Source organism: Paroedura picta, chromosome 14 (genome assembly GCF_049243985.1).
Source record: "Paroedura picta isolate Pp20150507F chromosome 14, Ppicta_v3.0, whole genome shotgun sequence".
Lineage (NCBI taxonomy): Eukaryota > Metazoa > Chordata > Lepidosauria > Squamata > Gekkonidae > Paroedura > Paroedura picta.
In genome coordinates this window covers 35,038,031-35,053,438 of record NC_135382.1, presented here as the reverse complement: position 1 = coordinate 35,053,438, position 15,408 = coordinate 35,038,031, and the positions used below count along the sequence as shown (strand labels likewise).

The 15,408-nt window shown below is 47.8% G+C and overlaps 1 protein-coding gene across 8 annotated transcripts in view; it reads right to left on the bottom strand.

Annotated features, from left to right (window-relative positions):
• Nucleotides 1-1,035: 1,035 nt before the first annotated feature.
• Nucleotides 1,036-15,408, bottom strand: part of ADCY7 (adenylate cyclase 7) — a 69,027-nt gene continuing 54,654 nt past the window's right edge. For all 8 annotated transcript variants that reach the window (XM_077310111.1, XM_077310109.1, XM_077310116.1 and 5 more), the window contains 12 exons: nt 15,048-15,132; nt 12,975-13,112; nt 12,574-12,633; nt 11,970-12,002; nt 10,908-11,065; nt 10,091-10,172; nt 8,262-8,417; nt 7,391-7,537; nt 6,062-6,169; nt 5,464-5,578; nt 4,841-4,965; nt 1,036-3,945 (listed from right to left, as the gene is read on the bottom strand). In XM_077310111.1, the coding sequence (XP_077166226.1) occupies nt 3,808-3,945; nt 4,841-4,965; nt 5,464-5,578; nt 6,062-6,169; nt 7,391-7,537; nt 8,262-8,417; nt 10,091-10,172; nt 10,908-11,065; nt 11,970-12,002; nt 12,574-12,633; nt 12,975-13,112; nt 15,048-15,132 (1,345 nt within the window). In that variant the 3' untranslated portion in view covers nt 1,036-3,807. The remainder of the gene's footprint in view (nt 3,946-4,840; nt 4,966-5,463; nt 5,579-6,061; nt 6,170-7,390; nt 7,538-8,261; nt 8,418-10,090; nt 10,173-10,907; nt 11,066-11,969; nt 12,003-12,573; nt 12,634-12,974; nt 13,113-15,047; nt 15,133-15,408) is intronic.

Below are 15,408 nucleotides of genomic sequence, written 5' to 3'. Positions count from 1 at the left end.
CGTATTAAACATTTGAAACGCAAGTCTTCTTCTCTGATGTCAATTCTGAGGCTCTCTTTGGATTGAATTTCACGGGAAACCAGGGTCAGAGTTTATCTTCCGTGGTTTGCAATAGAGGAACGCTCACACAACAGAACTTGACTCTGACACTACAGAGAGAACTTTTGTATTACTTGAGAACAGGCACAGAGCTTTTTTTGAAAGTTGAAGTGACAATTCTGGGCCCGCACAACTAACATTAGGTGGAGTGAGCGTGTAGCTTTGAAATACCTTTAAAGTGGCAGTCTTCAAGCAGCGGCTGGACAGATTCTTCTCAGGGATGCTTGTATTGAGCAGGAGGGTAGACTAGATAGAATCAGAGTCGGAAGGGACCTTACAGGCCATCTAGATGGCGTGTAGGACGCCCTTCCAACTCTTTGGTTCTATTCCATAAAATTGTTTCAGGAGCCACAACACAATTTGCTGTCTCAAGCAGCGAAAAAGATAGTCCTGCCTCTGGCTCTGCTAGTGCTGCCCACTCTGGGCTGGGAAACACCTGGAGATTTTTGGGCTGGAGCCTGGGGAGGAAGAGCACAATGCCATATACACCCTTCAAACCAGCTGCTGTCTCTAGGGAAACTATTTTGATTATAATTATTTTCAGACTTATTACCCGCCGCTATCAGTGAAGCCGTCTCGTGGTGGGTTACACAGTAATAAAACACTTGTACTTATTATAATAGCAGGAGATCTCTAGGTGTCAGCTGTAGGGCGGCAACATTCGCCTGTACGTTAGAACTGGCTGATGGCAATACATTCGGCTGTGTTTCATACCATAGCACAGGTGTGTATGTGTAGGTAGCTGACCTACGGCAACCCTGTAGGGTTATGAAGGCAAGAAGCTAACAGGTAGCTTGCCATAGCCTGCCTCTGCACAGCAGCTCTGCCCTTCCTCAGTGGTCCCCCATCCAAGTGTGAACCAGGGCTGACCCCGCTTGGCTTCAGAGATGAGACTGGCTGGCCAGAGTCATGGCAGCTCCAGTTAGAATCCACGGATTAAACCTCCTCCTCATTTATTTATTTTTCTCAGAAGGATTTCAGAACATCCTTTCAGATGCCCTCACGAAAACAGCAATTCGGAAACGAAACAGCCTAGGTTTTTAATCCATTTTTGTCGTCGTGTTTGTAACGCCAGGCAATAGAAGCTCAAAATAGGAAACGTGGCGTTCATCGAGCGGCCTTAACGCAGCACGACGTGAACAGAAGCAATCAACAAAAATTAATGCCTTCGTTTCACACTTCACCGTCTGTGGCTGGCGGGCGCTTCATAGAGGAGTGCCAATCATAACAAAGAGTCGCAAGTAGTTAGTGAGAAAATACAGACCCTTCAGACTAATGCTGATGAACTTTAAAAGCATTCTGACATCTGGGTGCCATGTTTTAAAAACAACCTAATACAAACACGCACAACTGAAAGCAACGTCTTACATAATTCACATTATCCTGCAGCAATGACCAGACGACTGTCACGTCTGCTCCTTTTTAGTCCCGTCTGGCTCCTTCCTCCCTACCGTAACCTCCTCTATTCAACTAAGACTTTTAAGAAGTTGTGACTCTGCAGTAGGACCCCGCCGGAAGAGATTTGTTCCTGTCCTGAAACACAGGTGCTCGTGCCCCTAAATCAATTTAATTACACGGTAATCATAACGAATGCCACAAGGCAAAGCACACCGGGAAAACCTGCCGTTGGCCACACTCCCAAAAGCCGGAATCAAACGGTAACAAAAGTCCCAAATCCTCCAATCTGGAAGAAGCCTTGGAGATCGTGTTACGGGCTTCAACTGGGCTTCAGTAAAGGTGCTCACCCAGCCAGCGGGCTGCAGAAAAGATGATCCTGGATCGACTCGGATTATGCCGACTTCAAAGGCATCCTGCTTAAGCTGAACGCAAATGGAGCCAATGGGTACTTAGGCGCATGTAGGGGGGAATAATGTCACACGTTTCTCATTGGCATTCTTGCTGATAAAGTAACAATGTTTTCCGTAATCTTGCTTATAAAGTAACATCAAAACAGAGCTGGAAAGGGACCCCAAGGGTCATCCAGGCCAACCCCTTGTAAACGGCAGGAAAGTCACAGCTACCCACCCACCCACCCCCAGTGACGTCTTGTTCCGGCAAATAACCCTCCAGGATCCCTGGGCCAATCTGGCCTGGAGGAAAATTCTTAATTCAATGTGATTTTCCTCTCTTCCCCAAATACACTCTACACACACACAAGCAACAGAACCAGCCAAATAGCTGCAGGAGGCAAGGTTCTCACATCGGGCATAACTTACAGCTCCACCCCAACGCAGTTACTTGTAAGGCCTGGTTCCTCTTTCCTTTTATAAAATGTCTCTCAAGCAAAAAATACATACTTTTTTCAGAAGTGGCCCCATGAAGCATACCTTTCAATGTACTCGTGATATTCATTTGTGGTATTGTTTAGACCAGGATTTCATGAAACTATCGGTTTTCTTCATGGCCCTGGAAGGATTTTCCGAATTGGTGGGGATTAATTTATTTTAAAATGTGTCAAACGTTTACCAGGTGATGTGGCCATATATGGCCATGTCAACCTGTCCCTCCCCCTCCCCAAATAGCCAATGATGGGCCTGGAGGGTGTGGGAAGGGGAGGGCCCCCAGGTAGACGTGTCCACAGCCATGCTTCCTTAACCACATTCTGCACGATTGCACCATTTCTGGAGTTTCTCAAAGCCTGAAGAACATTTCAGTTCAAAAGTTGAGAAAGGCTGGTGTAGGCAAACTGAACCAGTTACGCTTGAAAAGGAGCTCCTGACTTTCATCAGGAAAGCATAACAGGAGGTGAAAGCAGGCAGGTGTCACCGACCACTGCAAAGGAAGGGCTGATATCCAGCTGTGGATAATACTGGCAGTGCTGTTTTTCTAGATAGCATGACTGAGCTGTGGCACAAAAGTCCAGAAGAACAAAGCATACACTTGGTGTGCACAGGATGCCAATCTCAATCCCTGGACCCTCCAGCTCAAAAGATCTCAGGCTGAGAAGGACACCGTGGAGAGAAATTCATGCCGGAGTCAATGGCACCAGGCCGCATAATGGTCCGACGTGTTCGTCTAAGCCTGCTCAAAGTGAGCGGGTCAATACTCAACAGGAAGGGGGTGTGGCTGCGCAAACAACTGTGCCATCCAGAGATCAGCTACTGGTTGACCACCACTGCAAATGTGTTACCATTTTGAGAATGCTAAGAGGCCGAGTTCAATACACACTAGCGGAGATAAAGACACAATCTACTGAAAGCTCTTCTGATCGTATTCCCATTAGATCCGGCCATCTTCTATCCGGGGAAATGCACGGCACAGAAAAGGTACCCGAGTTTTTTCATATGGTTGGGCATCTTTTCCTCTGTCCTACAATACTGTTCAGCAGGCCCGATGAAGGAAGAGGCAGTTAAATGTTTCAACGAGGCTATGAGTTCTACTCCATATCCACCAAGATGTGCATGCGGGGGAGCACATCGTATGTCCTTTGTCGGCAGGGAAAGGAGGAAATAATCCATTGGCGAGAAATTTTCCAGACTCTCATGGAAACAGGGGCCGATGCGACTGTAAACATCCTTCAAGAGCTTCCTGCACTCCGAGCTTGGGCACGTTCTTGAGATGTACCTCCACAGGGCATTTCGGAATAAGCTCCTTAAGGTGAGGAGGCAAAGTTCTCTGGCTTCACAGAATGGAAGTTAGTTCCAAAAAAACACGGACGACGGGAGAGACAATATGCCCAAAAGCTTTCCACCATTTTCCCCCTTCGAGTCAAAGCACTTGCGATTTGGCCGTATCTGTGCAGACAAAGTAAGTCCTCAGCTCTCCCTTCCCCTTGACGTTAATGAGTCCACGGCACTCGCAGGCGTAGCCCAGGCCCTCCAGGATTTTGCACGTCTCTTCTGTAACCTGCGCAATGGAAGACAAGATTTGAAAAGTTTCCGCAGCTCTCAGCATTCAATTTAAAGTGTTCCAGTTGGGGGGAAGAAACCAAATATCCCAAAATGGACCCAAACTCCAATGTGGAGCTAATGCAGTTCGGAGAGCACCGGTGTCATCTGTGCATTCCGCTGGGTCCCTGTGAGGACCGGGCTGCTGCATTTTGAACCGGTTGGCATTTCCACAGCAGTCTTTGAGGGAACACCTACAACCGTTCTGTAGGTGTACAGAAGCCTACTCCGGACACCAGTCCCACTACAAATGCTAACGATTTTTGAAAACAAATGTGGCAGCAGCTGCATCAAGATCTTCGCTATGAAAGCGGTGGTGGCCATTTTGTGACTATGTCCCCTGTGCCGTGTCGGAATTCCACAGGTAACCATGTTGGTCTGCAGTAGTTGGTCTGCAACCAGCTGGGTGACCTTGGGCTCGCCACAGCACTGAGTAAGCTGTGATATCAGGGCTCTCTCAGCCTCACCCACCCCACAGGGTGTCTGTTGTGGGGAGAGGAATGGGAAGGCAACTGTAAGCCGCTTTGAGCCTCCTTCAGGTAGGGAAAAGCGGCCTATAAGAACCAACTCTTCTTCTTCTAGAAGACCAAGACTGTAGTCAAGGAACCCCTGAGACTACCAAGATTTCCAAAGTTTAGGCTTCTGAGAGTCAAAACTTCCATCAGACACAAGACACATCTATTCATTGATTTGATTTTTGTCCATAATTATTGTCCATAATAACTATCTACATACCCTGTCACTCTGGTTGGCCTTCTGCAACAGTGCCTGCCCCACCAAGGATAAGCATTTAACCATGGTGCAGCCTTCCTTCTAAGGAGGAAGGGCTGCATGTGAAACATCTGTCTTATTACCTGGATTCTCCCGAGTTCCCCAGTACTCTCCATCCTGCTGGCCACATTGACGGTGTTTCCCCAGATGTCATACTGAGGCTTGCGAGCACCAATCACACCAGCAATGACTGGCCCGTGGTTTATACCTGGGTGAACAAGAAAGTAAGGAAAGATTTTTCTTAATGGCGAGAATCAAATTCCACATGAGGATGGGCAAGGAGCACTGTACTGCACGGGCGTTGAATGTCCTTCAGCCACCTCTGACTTCTTGCTGTTTAGTTTATTGTGGGGAAAGGAAGGGAAGGCGATTGTAAGCTGCTTTGAGACTCTTTCGGGTAGTGAAAAGTGGGGTATAAAAACCAAGCTGTCTTCTTCCCCTTCTGATTATTTTTTATCAAAGGGCTGCCCTATCCAAAAATTGTACCTACTGGTGTACTATTTACAACACTTCTCAAAATCCACAGTGAAAGAGGAGAAATGGGGTGTTGTAAATGGTGCACCAGTAGGTGCAATTTTTGGATAGGGCAGCCTTTTGATAAGAAATAATCAGAAGGGGAAGAAGACAACTTGGTTCCAGTGTTCCATCCCATGGATCAAAACGGTGGAGTTCTTATAGTGGAGTTCCTAAAGACAGCACAGCTTACCAACTCGGAGACGGAAGTTGTTGAAGGAATGCCTGTTGATGCCATCCAGTTTAGTCATCAAGCCCAGTGCAAACTCCACCATGATGCCGATCTGAGCGTGCTGCCTTTCCTGGTCCTAAGGGATTGGGGAGGGGGAGGGGGTGGGAGGGAGGTGTTAAAACAGCTTTAGAGCTCAGACATAAAAGCAGTGCCGCCAACTTTCCACTACAGAGTGAAGTCGGCAGAAACCTCTATTAAAACGGCAAAATGACTCTGTCATGGATCACACCCACACAACAACCCTAGAGCAGGGGTCCCCAAATGTGGCACCCACTAGCATTTTTCATGAAGCCCAACAAGGGTTATTTTTTTTTTCAAAAGTGGGCAGGGCCAAGTGGGGCTTTTGCCCAGAAAGGTTTCTCGTTGGCCAATGGAGATTTGATTGGCGGTGCAGATTTCTGAAAACAGATTTGGCGGGAGATGCATCAAGATCTTTGCTATGAAAGCAGTGGCGGCCATTTTGCGATTGCGTTCCCTGTGCCGTATCGGAATCCCACAGGCCCCCCCAGGACTAAAAATGTTCGGGACCCCCTCCCACGACAATTCTCACGAGACATACCAAATTGTTCTCTTGGCCTGGTGTAACACACAGCCCTGATGCCGCCATATACGTGCTCCCAATAGTCTTGATTTTTTCAACGCCGCTGAACTTGGGTTTTAACAGCAGCTTGTTTCGGGGAAACAGAAAAAATGAAATGAGGATTCAGCCATTTCCTAGACGCAGATGACCAGCTAACCCTCCCCCCACTCCATCTGTTCAACAACTCCCCCATTCGACACCTCAGGGGAGAGGATGTAATAAGAGGAGAGCCCGATGTCCTGGTAGAATTGAGAAGGGACCCTAAATCTTATTGCCATCCAGCCTCAACTGATTAGCCGGTGGAAAAGGTCCATCTTGCAGGCCCTGCAGAATTGCACAAGCTCTGTCAGGACCCTTCGTTCTGCAAGGAGCTTGTCACATCAGGTTGGGGCCAGGATTGAAAAGGCCCTGGCCCTGGTTGAAGCCAGGTGTACTTCTTTTGGGCCAGGGACCACCAGAAGATTCATACCCACCGAGTGCAAGGCCCTGTTGGGGACATAAGGTGATAGCCGATCTCTCAGATATCTGGGGCCCAGACCGCGGGTGGCCTTGAAGGTTAACACCAAAACCTTGAATCTGATCTGGAATGCAACCAGTAGCCCATGCAGCTCCCTCCGCACCGGCTGGATATGGGCCCTCCAAGGTGTTCCAGTGAGGATCGTAGCAGCTGCATTTTGCACCAGCTATAATTTCTGGGTCACGGACAAGGATAGGCCCGCATAGAGTGAGTTACAGAAGTCAAGCCTGGAGGTGACCGTTGCATGGATCACTGTGGCCAGGTGCTCAAATCATAGGTTGGGTGCTAGTAACCTCGCTTGGTGCAGATGGAAAAACACCTTTTGTGACCTGGGCCTCCATTGATGGGGAAGCATCCAAGGTCACCCCCAGGTTCCAGGCGGAAGTTGCTATGTTAAGGCTAAGGGCGCTTCCTGGTCTATCCCCCTCCTGACCAACCACAGGACCTCCGTCTTGGAGGGTCTTTCCCCCCAGGACTTGGGCTTCCTCTTTATGTGAGGCTCCACTTCCTGCAGAGCCCCTTTTCTGGTTAGCTCCACCCTCCCATAGTGGCCATTTTGTGGCTGTATTCTGCAGAATTCCAAGGGTACCCCTAGGAATAACACTGGGGACCTTTGTTCTAACATGACCCAGTAGCCCTTTCCTGACATTGGTTTTTGATGCTCCAGCTATGCATTACCAGAAAACCCCCAGATATGCACTGCTGCCATTCTGTGTGAACAGGCAAGGTGCGTCTGTTCCATATACATCCAGTTTGGATATGTGCAAACAACTCCTCTATGTCAACAATACCTCGTCAAAATCGGCAATAATTTCGTTGAGCAGGCGAAGGCATTCCAGTCCTTCCTTGTTGACGTCGCACTCTGTGTAGAACACCTTGAAGTCCGGGACGGAGGCAAACATGACGCAAACGCAGTCGTACGACTGGTGGTACCAATCCTGCACGGAATGCAGTAATAGGATTTCATAACAATGCTGCTCAGAGCCATCTACGGAGGAAGGACCAGGTCAGAGCCCGGCCTGTGGTTGGCCGCCCCAGGGGAACAGCCATTGTTTTCCAATTTTATTTTTCTTATTATTGATTTTAAAAGGAAAAGGAGGTAAACCAGAAACAGGGGATGGGAGAGAGATCAGAGAGAGAGAGAGAGAGACCAGGTATGATTGTTACGGGGGCTGTTCTGACCTGAATGGCCCAGGCTAGACCTCTCAGATCTTGTGAAGCTAAGCAGGGTTGGGTCTGGTTAGTCCTTGGAGGGGAGTCCTCCAAGGAACACCCCGGTTGTGACATGGAGACGGGCTATGGTAACCCACCACTGAACGTCCCTTGCCTTGAAAACTCTTTGAGGTCATTCCACGAGGTAAGGGCCAGGACTGAAAAGGCCCTGGCCCTATCAGTGAACACCAGCCACAATGACTAAAGGAAACCTTCATATCCAAAGTTGTAAACCTCGAAATACCAGCACTAGGCCCCTTGCGTGGAATACTACACTACAGGAACCTCTGGTCTGAGCCAGCAAGGCATCTTGTTCTTCAGAAGAAATGGACGAACCCGGAACTGGATGAAGAGTACGCGGCGCTAGGCTGAGATTTCAAATGTGAGATCTCTTCAAGCTCCCCAAACAACCGTGGCCTAGCTGAAGCGTGATCGTTTGGGGGAAAGTACCTCGTTCAGTTTGTCCCCAATAAAATGGGCAGCGACATGGGCTGGCAGGACGTTCTCCAGCAACAGCCTGTTGACGTTCTCCATGGTTTCAAACTCCTCGTGTTCCTTTTTAAATTTATTCTTTTGTAGGCAGTCTAGCCGGCAGTAATAGTCGATCTGCAAACAAGGGGAAGAATTGGGACATCCATCAGGAGCGCTGCCACCTGTTACAGTCACAGTACTGTTGGCATGCAAGGCGGTCAAAGCGGCACAGCTATTCTGTTGCAAAACTTGCAGGAAACGCCCTGCGAGAACCTAAGAAATAGATCTTTCAGTCCACGGTGTGGCAGAAGGCTTACGAAAGCTAGATGACTTAGATCAGTGGTTCTCAACCTGGGGGTCAGGACCCCTTTGGGGGTCGAACAGCCTTTTTCACAGGGGTCATGGCAGAGCAAGCAGCTTGGCTGGGGGGGGGAGCCCCCACTGTTGCTGTGAGATCGACATGATGGGACGAGAGGCAGAACTGAACTGAGAAACCCCCAGAAAAAAAACAATTTCTATACAATCGTGAACAATGGATCTTCACGCCATTGGTCAGTTTTGCTTTAATTTCTTTGAAAGAACACTTGCATAATTTTATGGTTGGGGGTCACCACAACATGAGGGTCTGTATTAAATTGGAAGGTTGAAAACCACTGACCTAGACTATAAAACAGGGTTACTGACACCCTGTGAGGCCGACGGGGCTGTGAGAGCTCTTGGAGAACTGTGACTAGCCCAAGGTCATCTGGCTGGCTGCACATGGAAGAGTGGGGAATCAAACCCGGTTCTCCAGATTAGAGAGAACCCAGTTCTCCAGGTTCTGCTAACTACTTAACCACTCTGGCTGACTGGGCAGACAGTCCCATCCTTCGAAGCGCCTTTGTGAACGTTCTCATCACACGCCTAAAACCAACGGCAGCAGACCGCTCTCTGCTCAGGCGGCCTCCTTACCGTCTGATTTGCTCCCCTGAGCCACATTTCTATTTTAAACTGTGTTTAATTATTTATCCCAAATCACAGCGCCAATTTCCCCTCCCGAATGCCTTGGCAGTCATTCAACAGCGTAGTTATTAATGTTAATATTCCCGCAGACTTGAGCACAGGGCTTCCCTTTGAGGGCTCCTCGCATTCCCACAAACAGCTCCAATCAGCTAAGAGAGCTCTACGTATCCCCAAAACCCAACACCTCCCCAGGGCCTACAAGAGTTATAACAAGCCATACTGGAAAAGTGCTCTAGCGCCTGCCCCATTTTCATTGCACACTGGCTAGATTCCCCCCCACCTCCAGAAATGGGTCGCTAGGCTGTTTGTATTTGGTATGTGTGTGTGGGGGTGGGGGTGTTTGCACACCTGTAATATTAACCTTCCCATGCACCAACATGCACCAACACCAGACACTGAGTGCATAGATCAGGGGTAGTCAAACTGCGGCCCTCCAGATGTCCATGGACTACAATTCCCAGGAGCCCCTGCCAGCGAATGCTGGCAGGGGCTCCTGGGAACTGTAGTCCGTGGACATCTGGAGGGCCGCAGTTTGACTACCCCTGGCATAGATCATAGAGCATGCCATTTTTCTGTATTTCGTGTATCAGAAACCTGATTTAGCGCATTCCATGTGTGCATGCCAATGGTTGGCGAATGGCTGAAAAGCAATTTAAGCGTCAGGTGTGAATCCAGCCCTGCAGAAGGCCGGTTTTAGAACTGCTTTTCAACTTTTCAACAATTGGCCTAGCGCAGATCAAAAGAAAGCCATTCAGTAAAACGTAAGATCAGCAACAGGTTCAAGAAACCAGTCCTGGAGCCCTTACCTGTTTGGACAGAAGAACCAGGGTGACATAGAACAAAGCCAGGTATAGATTGGTCGTGATTCTTGGGTCTTTCATAATAAATCTAAAAACAAAAGGGTAGCACAGGGATCAGTTCTTTGTACAGATACGGGGCTGCATTTATTGCATTTTTCTCCTGTGCTTCTTTCTAAGGGCCTCACAAACTGCATATATGGTTCTCCGTTCATTTTCACCTCACCACCAGCCCTCTGAGGTAGGCTAGGCTGAAAGGGTGTGGCCAAGCTGGGATTTGAACATGCTCTGTCTAATAAAGGCAGCTTTGACTCTTGAAAGATTATGCCCTGAAAATCTTGTTGGTTTCTAAGATGCTAATGGACTCAAATCTAGTATTTCAAGCACAAGAGAGCAGAGAAATACAATTTCCTAGGAAAGCGGGGAGGAAGACTAGAAAAATAAAAGTATGAGAGAAATAGGTGAGTATTTCAAAAAGGCTATAAGTGTGGGGTCGGGTGGGGTGGGACTCCTATCACATCCCTGGGACGTCACGGGCATACGCCAATAGGTGCTCATAACATTAGTGCAGTCGTGATCTAGACAATACCAAAACCTTTGCAATTATAAGATGGTATCCTACAATGCAATCCCTAAGGACCCTTGTTAACTCCCCTGAAGTCAACAAACTTAGAAGGGAGCACAGCTAGAAAACGTCTAAAACATCGCCGTAGTCCAGAAGGGCTTTACCTGCTCTCCGATGTCCTGGGTCCCTTCCTACACAGCAACCGACCATTGCAATGAACTTACAGGGAGCGCGTTCTTAAAGGGGGAAGAGAGAGTGTACCTTTCGGTGGTGTTGTTGGCCTTCAGTGGCGTCCAGGTATTAAAAATGATGAAGTAACCAATGACACCTCCTGACAAAAGGATCAGTTTGAGTTCAAAGCTCATCCGGAGGAAGACGGAGCAAGCGATGAATCCCAGGAGGCAGCAGTAGGTATAATACTAGAAAAGAAAACGTAGACATGGCTGAGAAAACCATCCATGCACACTGTGCTTTGAAGGTATGGAGAAAAGACCGGTCTCTGCCCTGAGGAGCTTACCATCTGAGAGCCCTACCCTCTGTCATGTGTAACCCAACATGAGCTGTGCACTCTCCTGGATTTTCACATGTGGGTGGCACCCAGTTTGGGCCAAAACTTCAAAAGTACTGAAGGGCCTAGAAAACAGTACTCTTCCACCAGGTGTGTGGTTGAGGACCAAATGAGCAAGCAGAACATCAAATTGCCCCCGCCCCTTCTCCACCAAGGGAAATTATAGTTCTTAAAACTGAACTACCCTACTAACTTATTTATGGGAGTGCTACTCTCATCAATAGAATTATTAGGTTTTGAATTCTTTTAAGCTGTGTTTTTATGTTTAAATTGCATATAAACCTTTGATGTAAGCCACTGCGAGCCTGCTGTGCAGGGAGGGGCGGCCTAAAAATCAAATCACATCAATCGATAAGCTGCTGTACGTGTGGAGAAGGGGCTTCGGGCTTCCTCCCTGCCACCGTTTTCCAAATCTGAAACAGTCTTGCAGGGCCTGTTGGAGAAACTCAACTGTATTTAAAGGAAATTGTGGCTTTCTCCAAACACTGCCCTCCCCTCAGACAAAGCGAGAGACCACAGATGGAAATGTGAAAGCTGTCGTGCTTTGAAGAGGGAGAAGCGAATGCTGGCAGGGGCTCATGGGAATTGCAGTCCATGGACATCTGGAGGGCCGCAGTTTGACTACCCCTGGACTAGACGGAACAGAACGTACATGTACAGATATCTTAGGGAGGACACGGCATCTCTCATGTTTAAAAAGGTGGGACCGGGGCTCTGAAATGGCCAAAATGCACTTTATAGTAACATTTACTCACCGAGTAGATTGAGACAATCCTATACCTGGGCAGCTGGTTTGTCAGGAGAGGAAGGAAGAGAGAGAGAAACATCAGTCAGGTTTCCGGCTAACACACCTAGCACAATAGTCATGTGATGGTACTTCCAGGTAGGGAGGGGCAAAGGAGGGGCAAAAGCAGACTTGAGTGCTCCTGAACTTCATATTTAACCTCCCAGAGTAGCAATGCTGCCAAAGTGGTGCTTTTTCCTACCACGGAAGACAAGCTTAAGGTCCACATTCAAGGAACGTGATGGATCCAGCTCCGCCAGTTTATTTATTTATTGCATTTATATACTGCCCTAGTTTATGTATTATTGAGGTTGCCATGCCTTCCGTAAAGTTCTTCTGTTCTACTGTTACAACTTCTACTGTTAAAAATATTATACGTTCACGATCATGACGCTTCCTTGTACAGTACCAATGAATTTTCATTATAAACCGCCCTGAGCTGCAAGGGAGGGCGGCATATAAATATAATAAAATAATATTTTCCATAGGCAACGGAGAATTCTGGAAAACCTGCAAACTTACACTGTTGAACAAAGCTCTTAATCTATGGCACAGCATTCTGACTTTTTACTTACCAGGGTAGCTGATTCGTCAGTCGATGACGCAGTATCGTTTCCGGCGGGCTGGGTCGCTGGCTAATTAAAGAATTAAGAAGAAGTTAGTGAACCCAGGAATTCAAATAATTACAAAGAGCAAAGAGCCTAGACATGCAAAAGCAGGAAACGGGAAGGAGGAAGATAGAAACTGAAGCTGTAACATTTGGCTTGGGGGGATTTTTCTTCTTTTTCCTCCCCAAGAGGACTGAAATGGGGAAAAAACTAAAAAAGGGGGAGGTGAATTTAGACATGTATTCATGAAACACGTCTCCTCTTGCAGAACGATGAGCAAAACGCTGTTTCCAAAACTGTTTTGAAACAGCCCGATGGTTCAAAGTCTGCATTCGCTATCGATTAAAGACCGGAGAAAGCAAAATTACCAAGTTGAAAACGGCGATGATTAACAAAGAGCCAATTGCAATGGCGGCCAATGGGAGTCTCACGGTCGGCATCGTCTTGACTTTCTTCGAAAACGTGCACAGATACCGCAGGGGAGGCCACCGTTCCGAGCACCCTCTCTGCAAACGAAAGCATGTCCGCATTAAGCACGGCCTGACCAGCTTCCAGCACCTCTCCTGCTGTTGTTTATCAATGCGGTTGTGGCCCACCCCTTCCTCCTTCACCTCCTCCATTTCCTCCTCACGACAACTCCTCTACGATGGGAGGAGTGAGGAAACAGGGAGACGCACAGCCTCGCTCAAGGTCACTCTCCGAGTGGGGATTTGAAACTGGCATTCCCAAGCGCTAATCCAACTTTCAACCAAGGGGTCCCCACCACGGTGGGCGCAGCCTCAAAATGGCTGCCACAAAATGGCTGCTTGCCACTTACTGTCAGTCACATGTTTTCAAAACTCTGCACAGCCAGTCAAATTTCCAGCCACCAATCAAAAGCCTCACTGGCCCAAACCTCCTTTAAAAATGTTTGACACTCTCCAAGAAAAGTCTTGGCAGATGCCTGGTTGAGGACCCCGGCTTTAACCAGTCCACCAAACCAGTTCTTCATGCTGCCGAAAGCAATCCCTTCAACACCCAGGTTCTTTGGGGATGCCTTTTTTTACAGACTGTGACTTGTTTCTTTGTGCATTAATGGGCTCCCTATACCTACATTTCCAGAAAAAGCAAATGCATGTACACACAGGAGCTTGCAGATTAACAGCTGTGTGAGCGTCTAGCATTTCAGACAACCCCAAAAAGAAAAGAAAATCTTCCTAGATTACAGACTCTGGCATTCTTCTCACATTGCCTATTCAGAACACTACACTGATCTTATGAATGCATGTAAGAACATCAGAAGAGCCCTGCTGGATCAGACCAGTGGTCCATCTAGACCAGCATCCAGTCTCACACAGTGGCCAACCAGTTCCTCTGGAGGCCCAAGAACAGGGCATAGAGGTTGAGGTCTTCATAAGAACAGCAGAAGAGCCTTGATGGATTAGAGCAATGTTATCTCCATTCCAGCATCCTGTCTCAAAGGATGGCCAACCTCTGGAGGGTCTTCTGGAGGTCCAACAGCAGGTCATAGAATCATAGAGTTGGAAGGGGCCATACAGGCCATCTAGTCCAACCCTCTGCTCAACGCAGGATCAGCCCAAAGCATCCTAAAGCATCCAAGAAAAGTGTGTATCCAACCTTTGCTTGAGGACTGCCAGTGAGGGGGAGCTCACCACCTCCTTAGGCAGCCTATTCCACTGCTGAACTACTCTGACTGTGAACTTTTTTTTCTTGATATCTAGCCTACATCGTTGTACTTGTAGTTTAAGCCCATTACTGTGTGTCCTCTCCTCTGCAGCCAAGTAAAGAAGTATTTCTTTTTGTCCGTCCTGAATCTATTGCATGTCAGCTTCGAGTTCTAGTATTTCGGAAGGGGAGAAAGATTTCTCCTTGTCAACTCTCTCCATCCCTTGCATAGCTTTATAAGCCTCCATCATGCCCCACCCCTTCCTTTAGACATCTCTTTTCTAAACTGAAAACTCCCAGACTTATGATAGAACCCTGCAGACACAAGCAGGCTCCCCCCCCCCACCTCCACCCCGCACACAATGTGTGAGAATGAACCCTCAATGCCGGCAAGAACCATGAAACTCGCACCATGAGCCCAGAGGGAACTCAGCCCTGCTTTCCTATTGAATGGCAGCCCTCCATGGTATGCTGCTGATTTAGACTCAGGAGTGTGTAGGTGGTGTTCAAAAGCTGTTCGAATAGCTGACTCCTTTGCGGTATATTATAATAAAGATGCATTAGGGCTCAGCAAGACGGGAAAAGTACGTGGACCTCTTGAAAGCAGCTCTGTTATTTATACCGCTCCGTTTCAATATACATTGAAAACGTACAGTTTTAAATTCAGATGAGCCAATATAAGCCGGAAGTTTTGTGCCTAACGGTGCCGATTTTGTTTTTTGTTTTTTTTAAAGAAACGTTTCTACTCCGGCTCTTCCCGGTTTGCGATTACTCACCCAACATTTATCGGCAAAACAAATGCACAAAATGAGTCCCATTATGATGGCGACAATTCCAAATGAAATCGCTAATTTGGCAGTCCTGAAACAGAGGAGGGGGAGGCAAAAAACAGGGATGACACAGAGATGTTAAGGGGGGGGGGCGCTATTAATGATCCAGTTGTCGGGTTCCCGGGGGAGAACAGATAATCCCTTTCACGGCGTGTTTCGTGCCGGTCCGGTATTGGATATTCTGAAGTTAATGCAGCATCACTTCCCCCAAAACTGAACAGTTATGTTCTCTGAAAGCTTCTGTTAAAAGTGCTGTGTTATTTCACTAATGGCAAGGGCAGCTCTCGCTAATTACGAAACGTTTTTG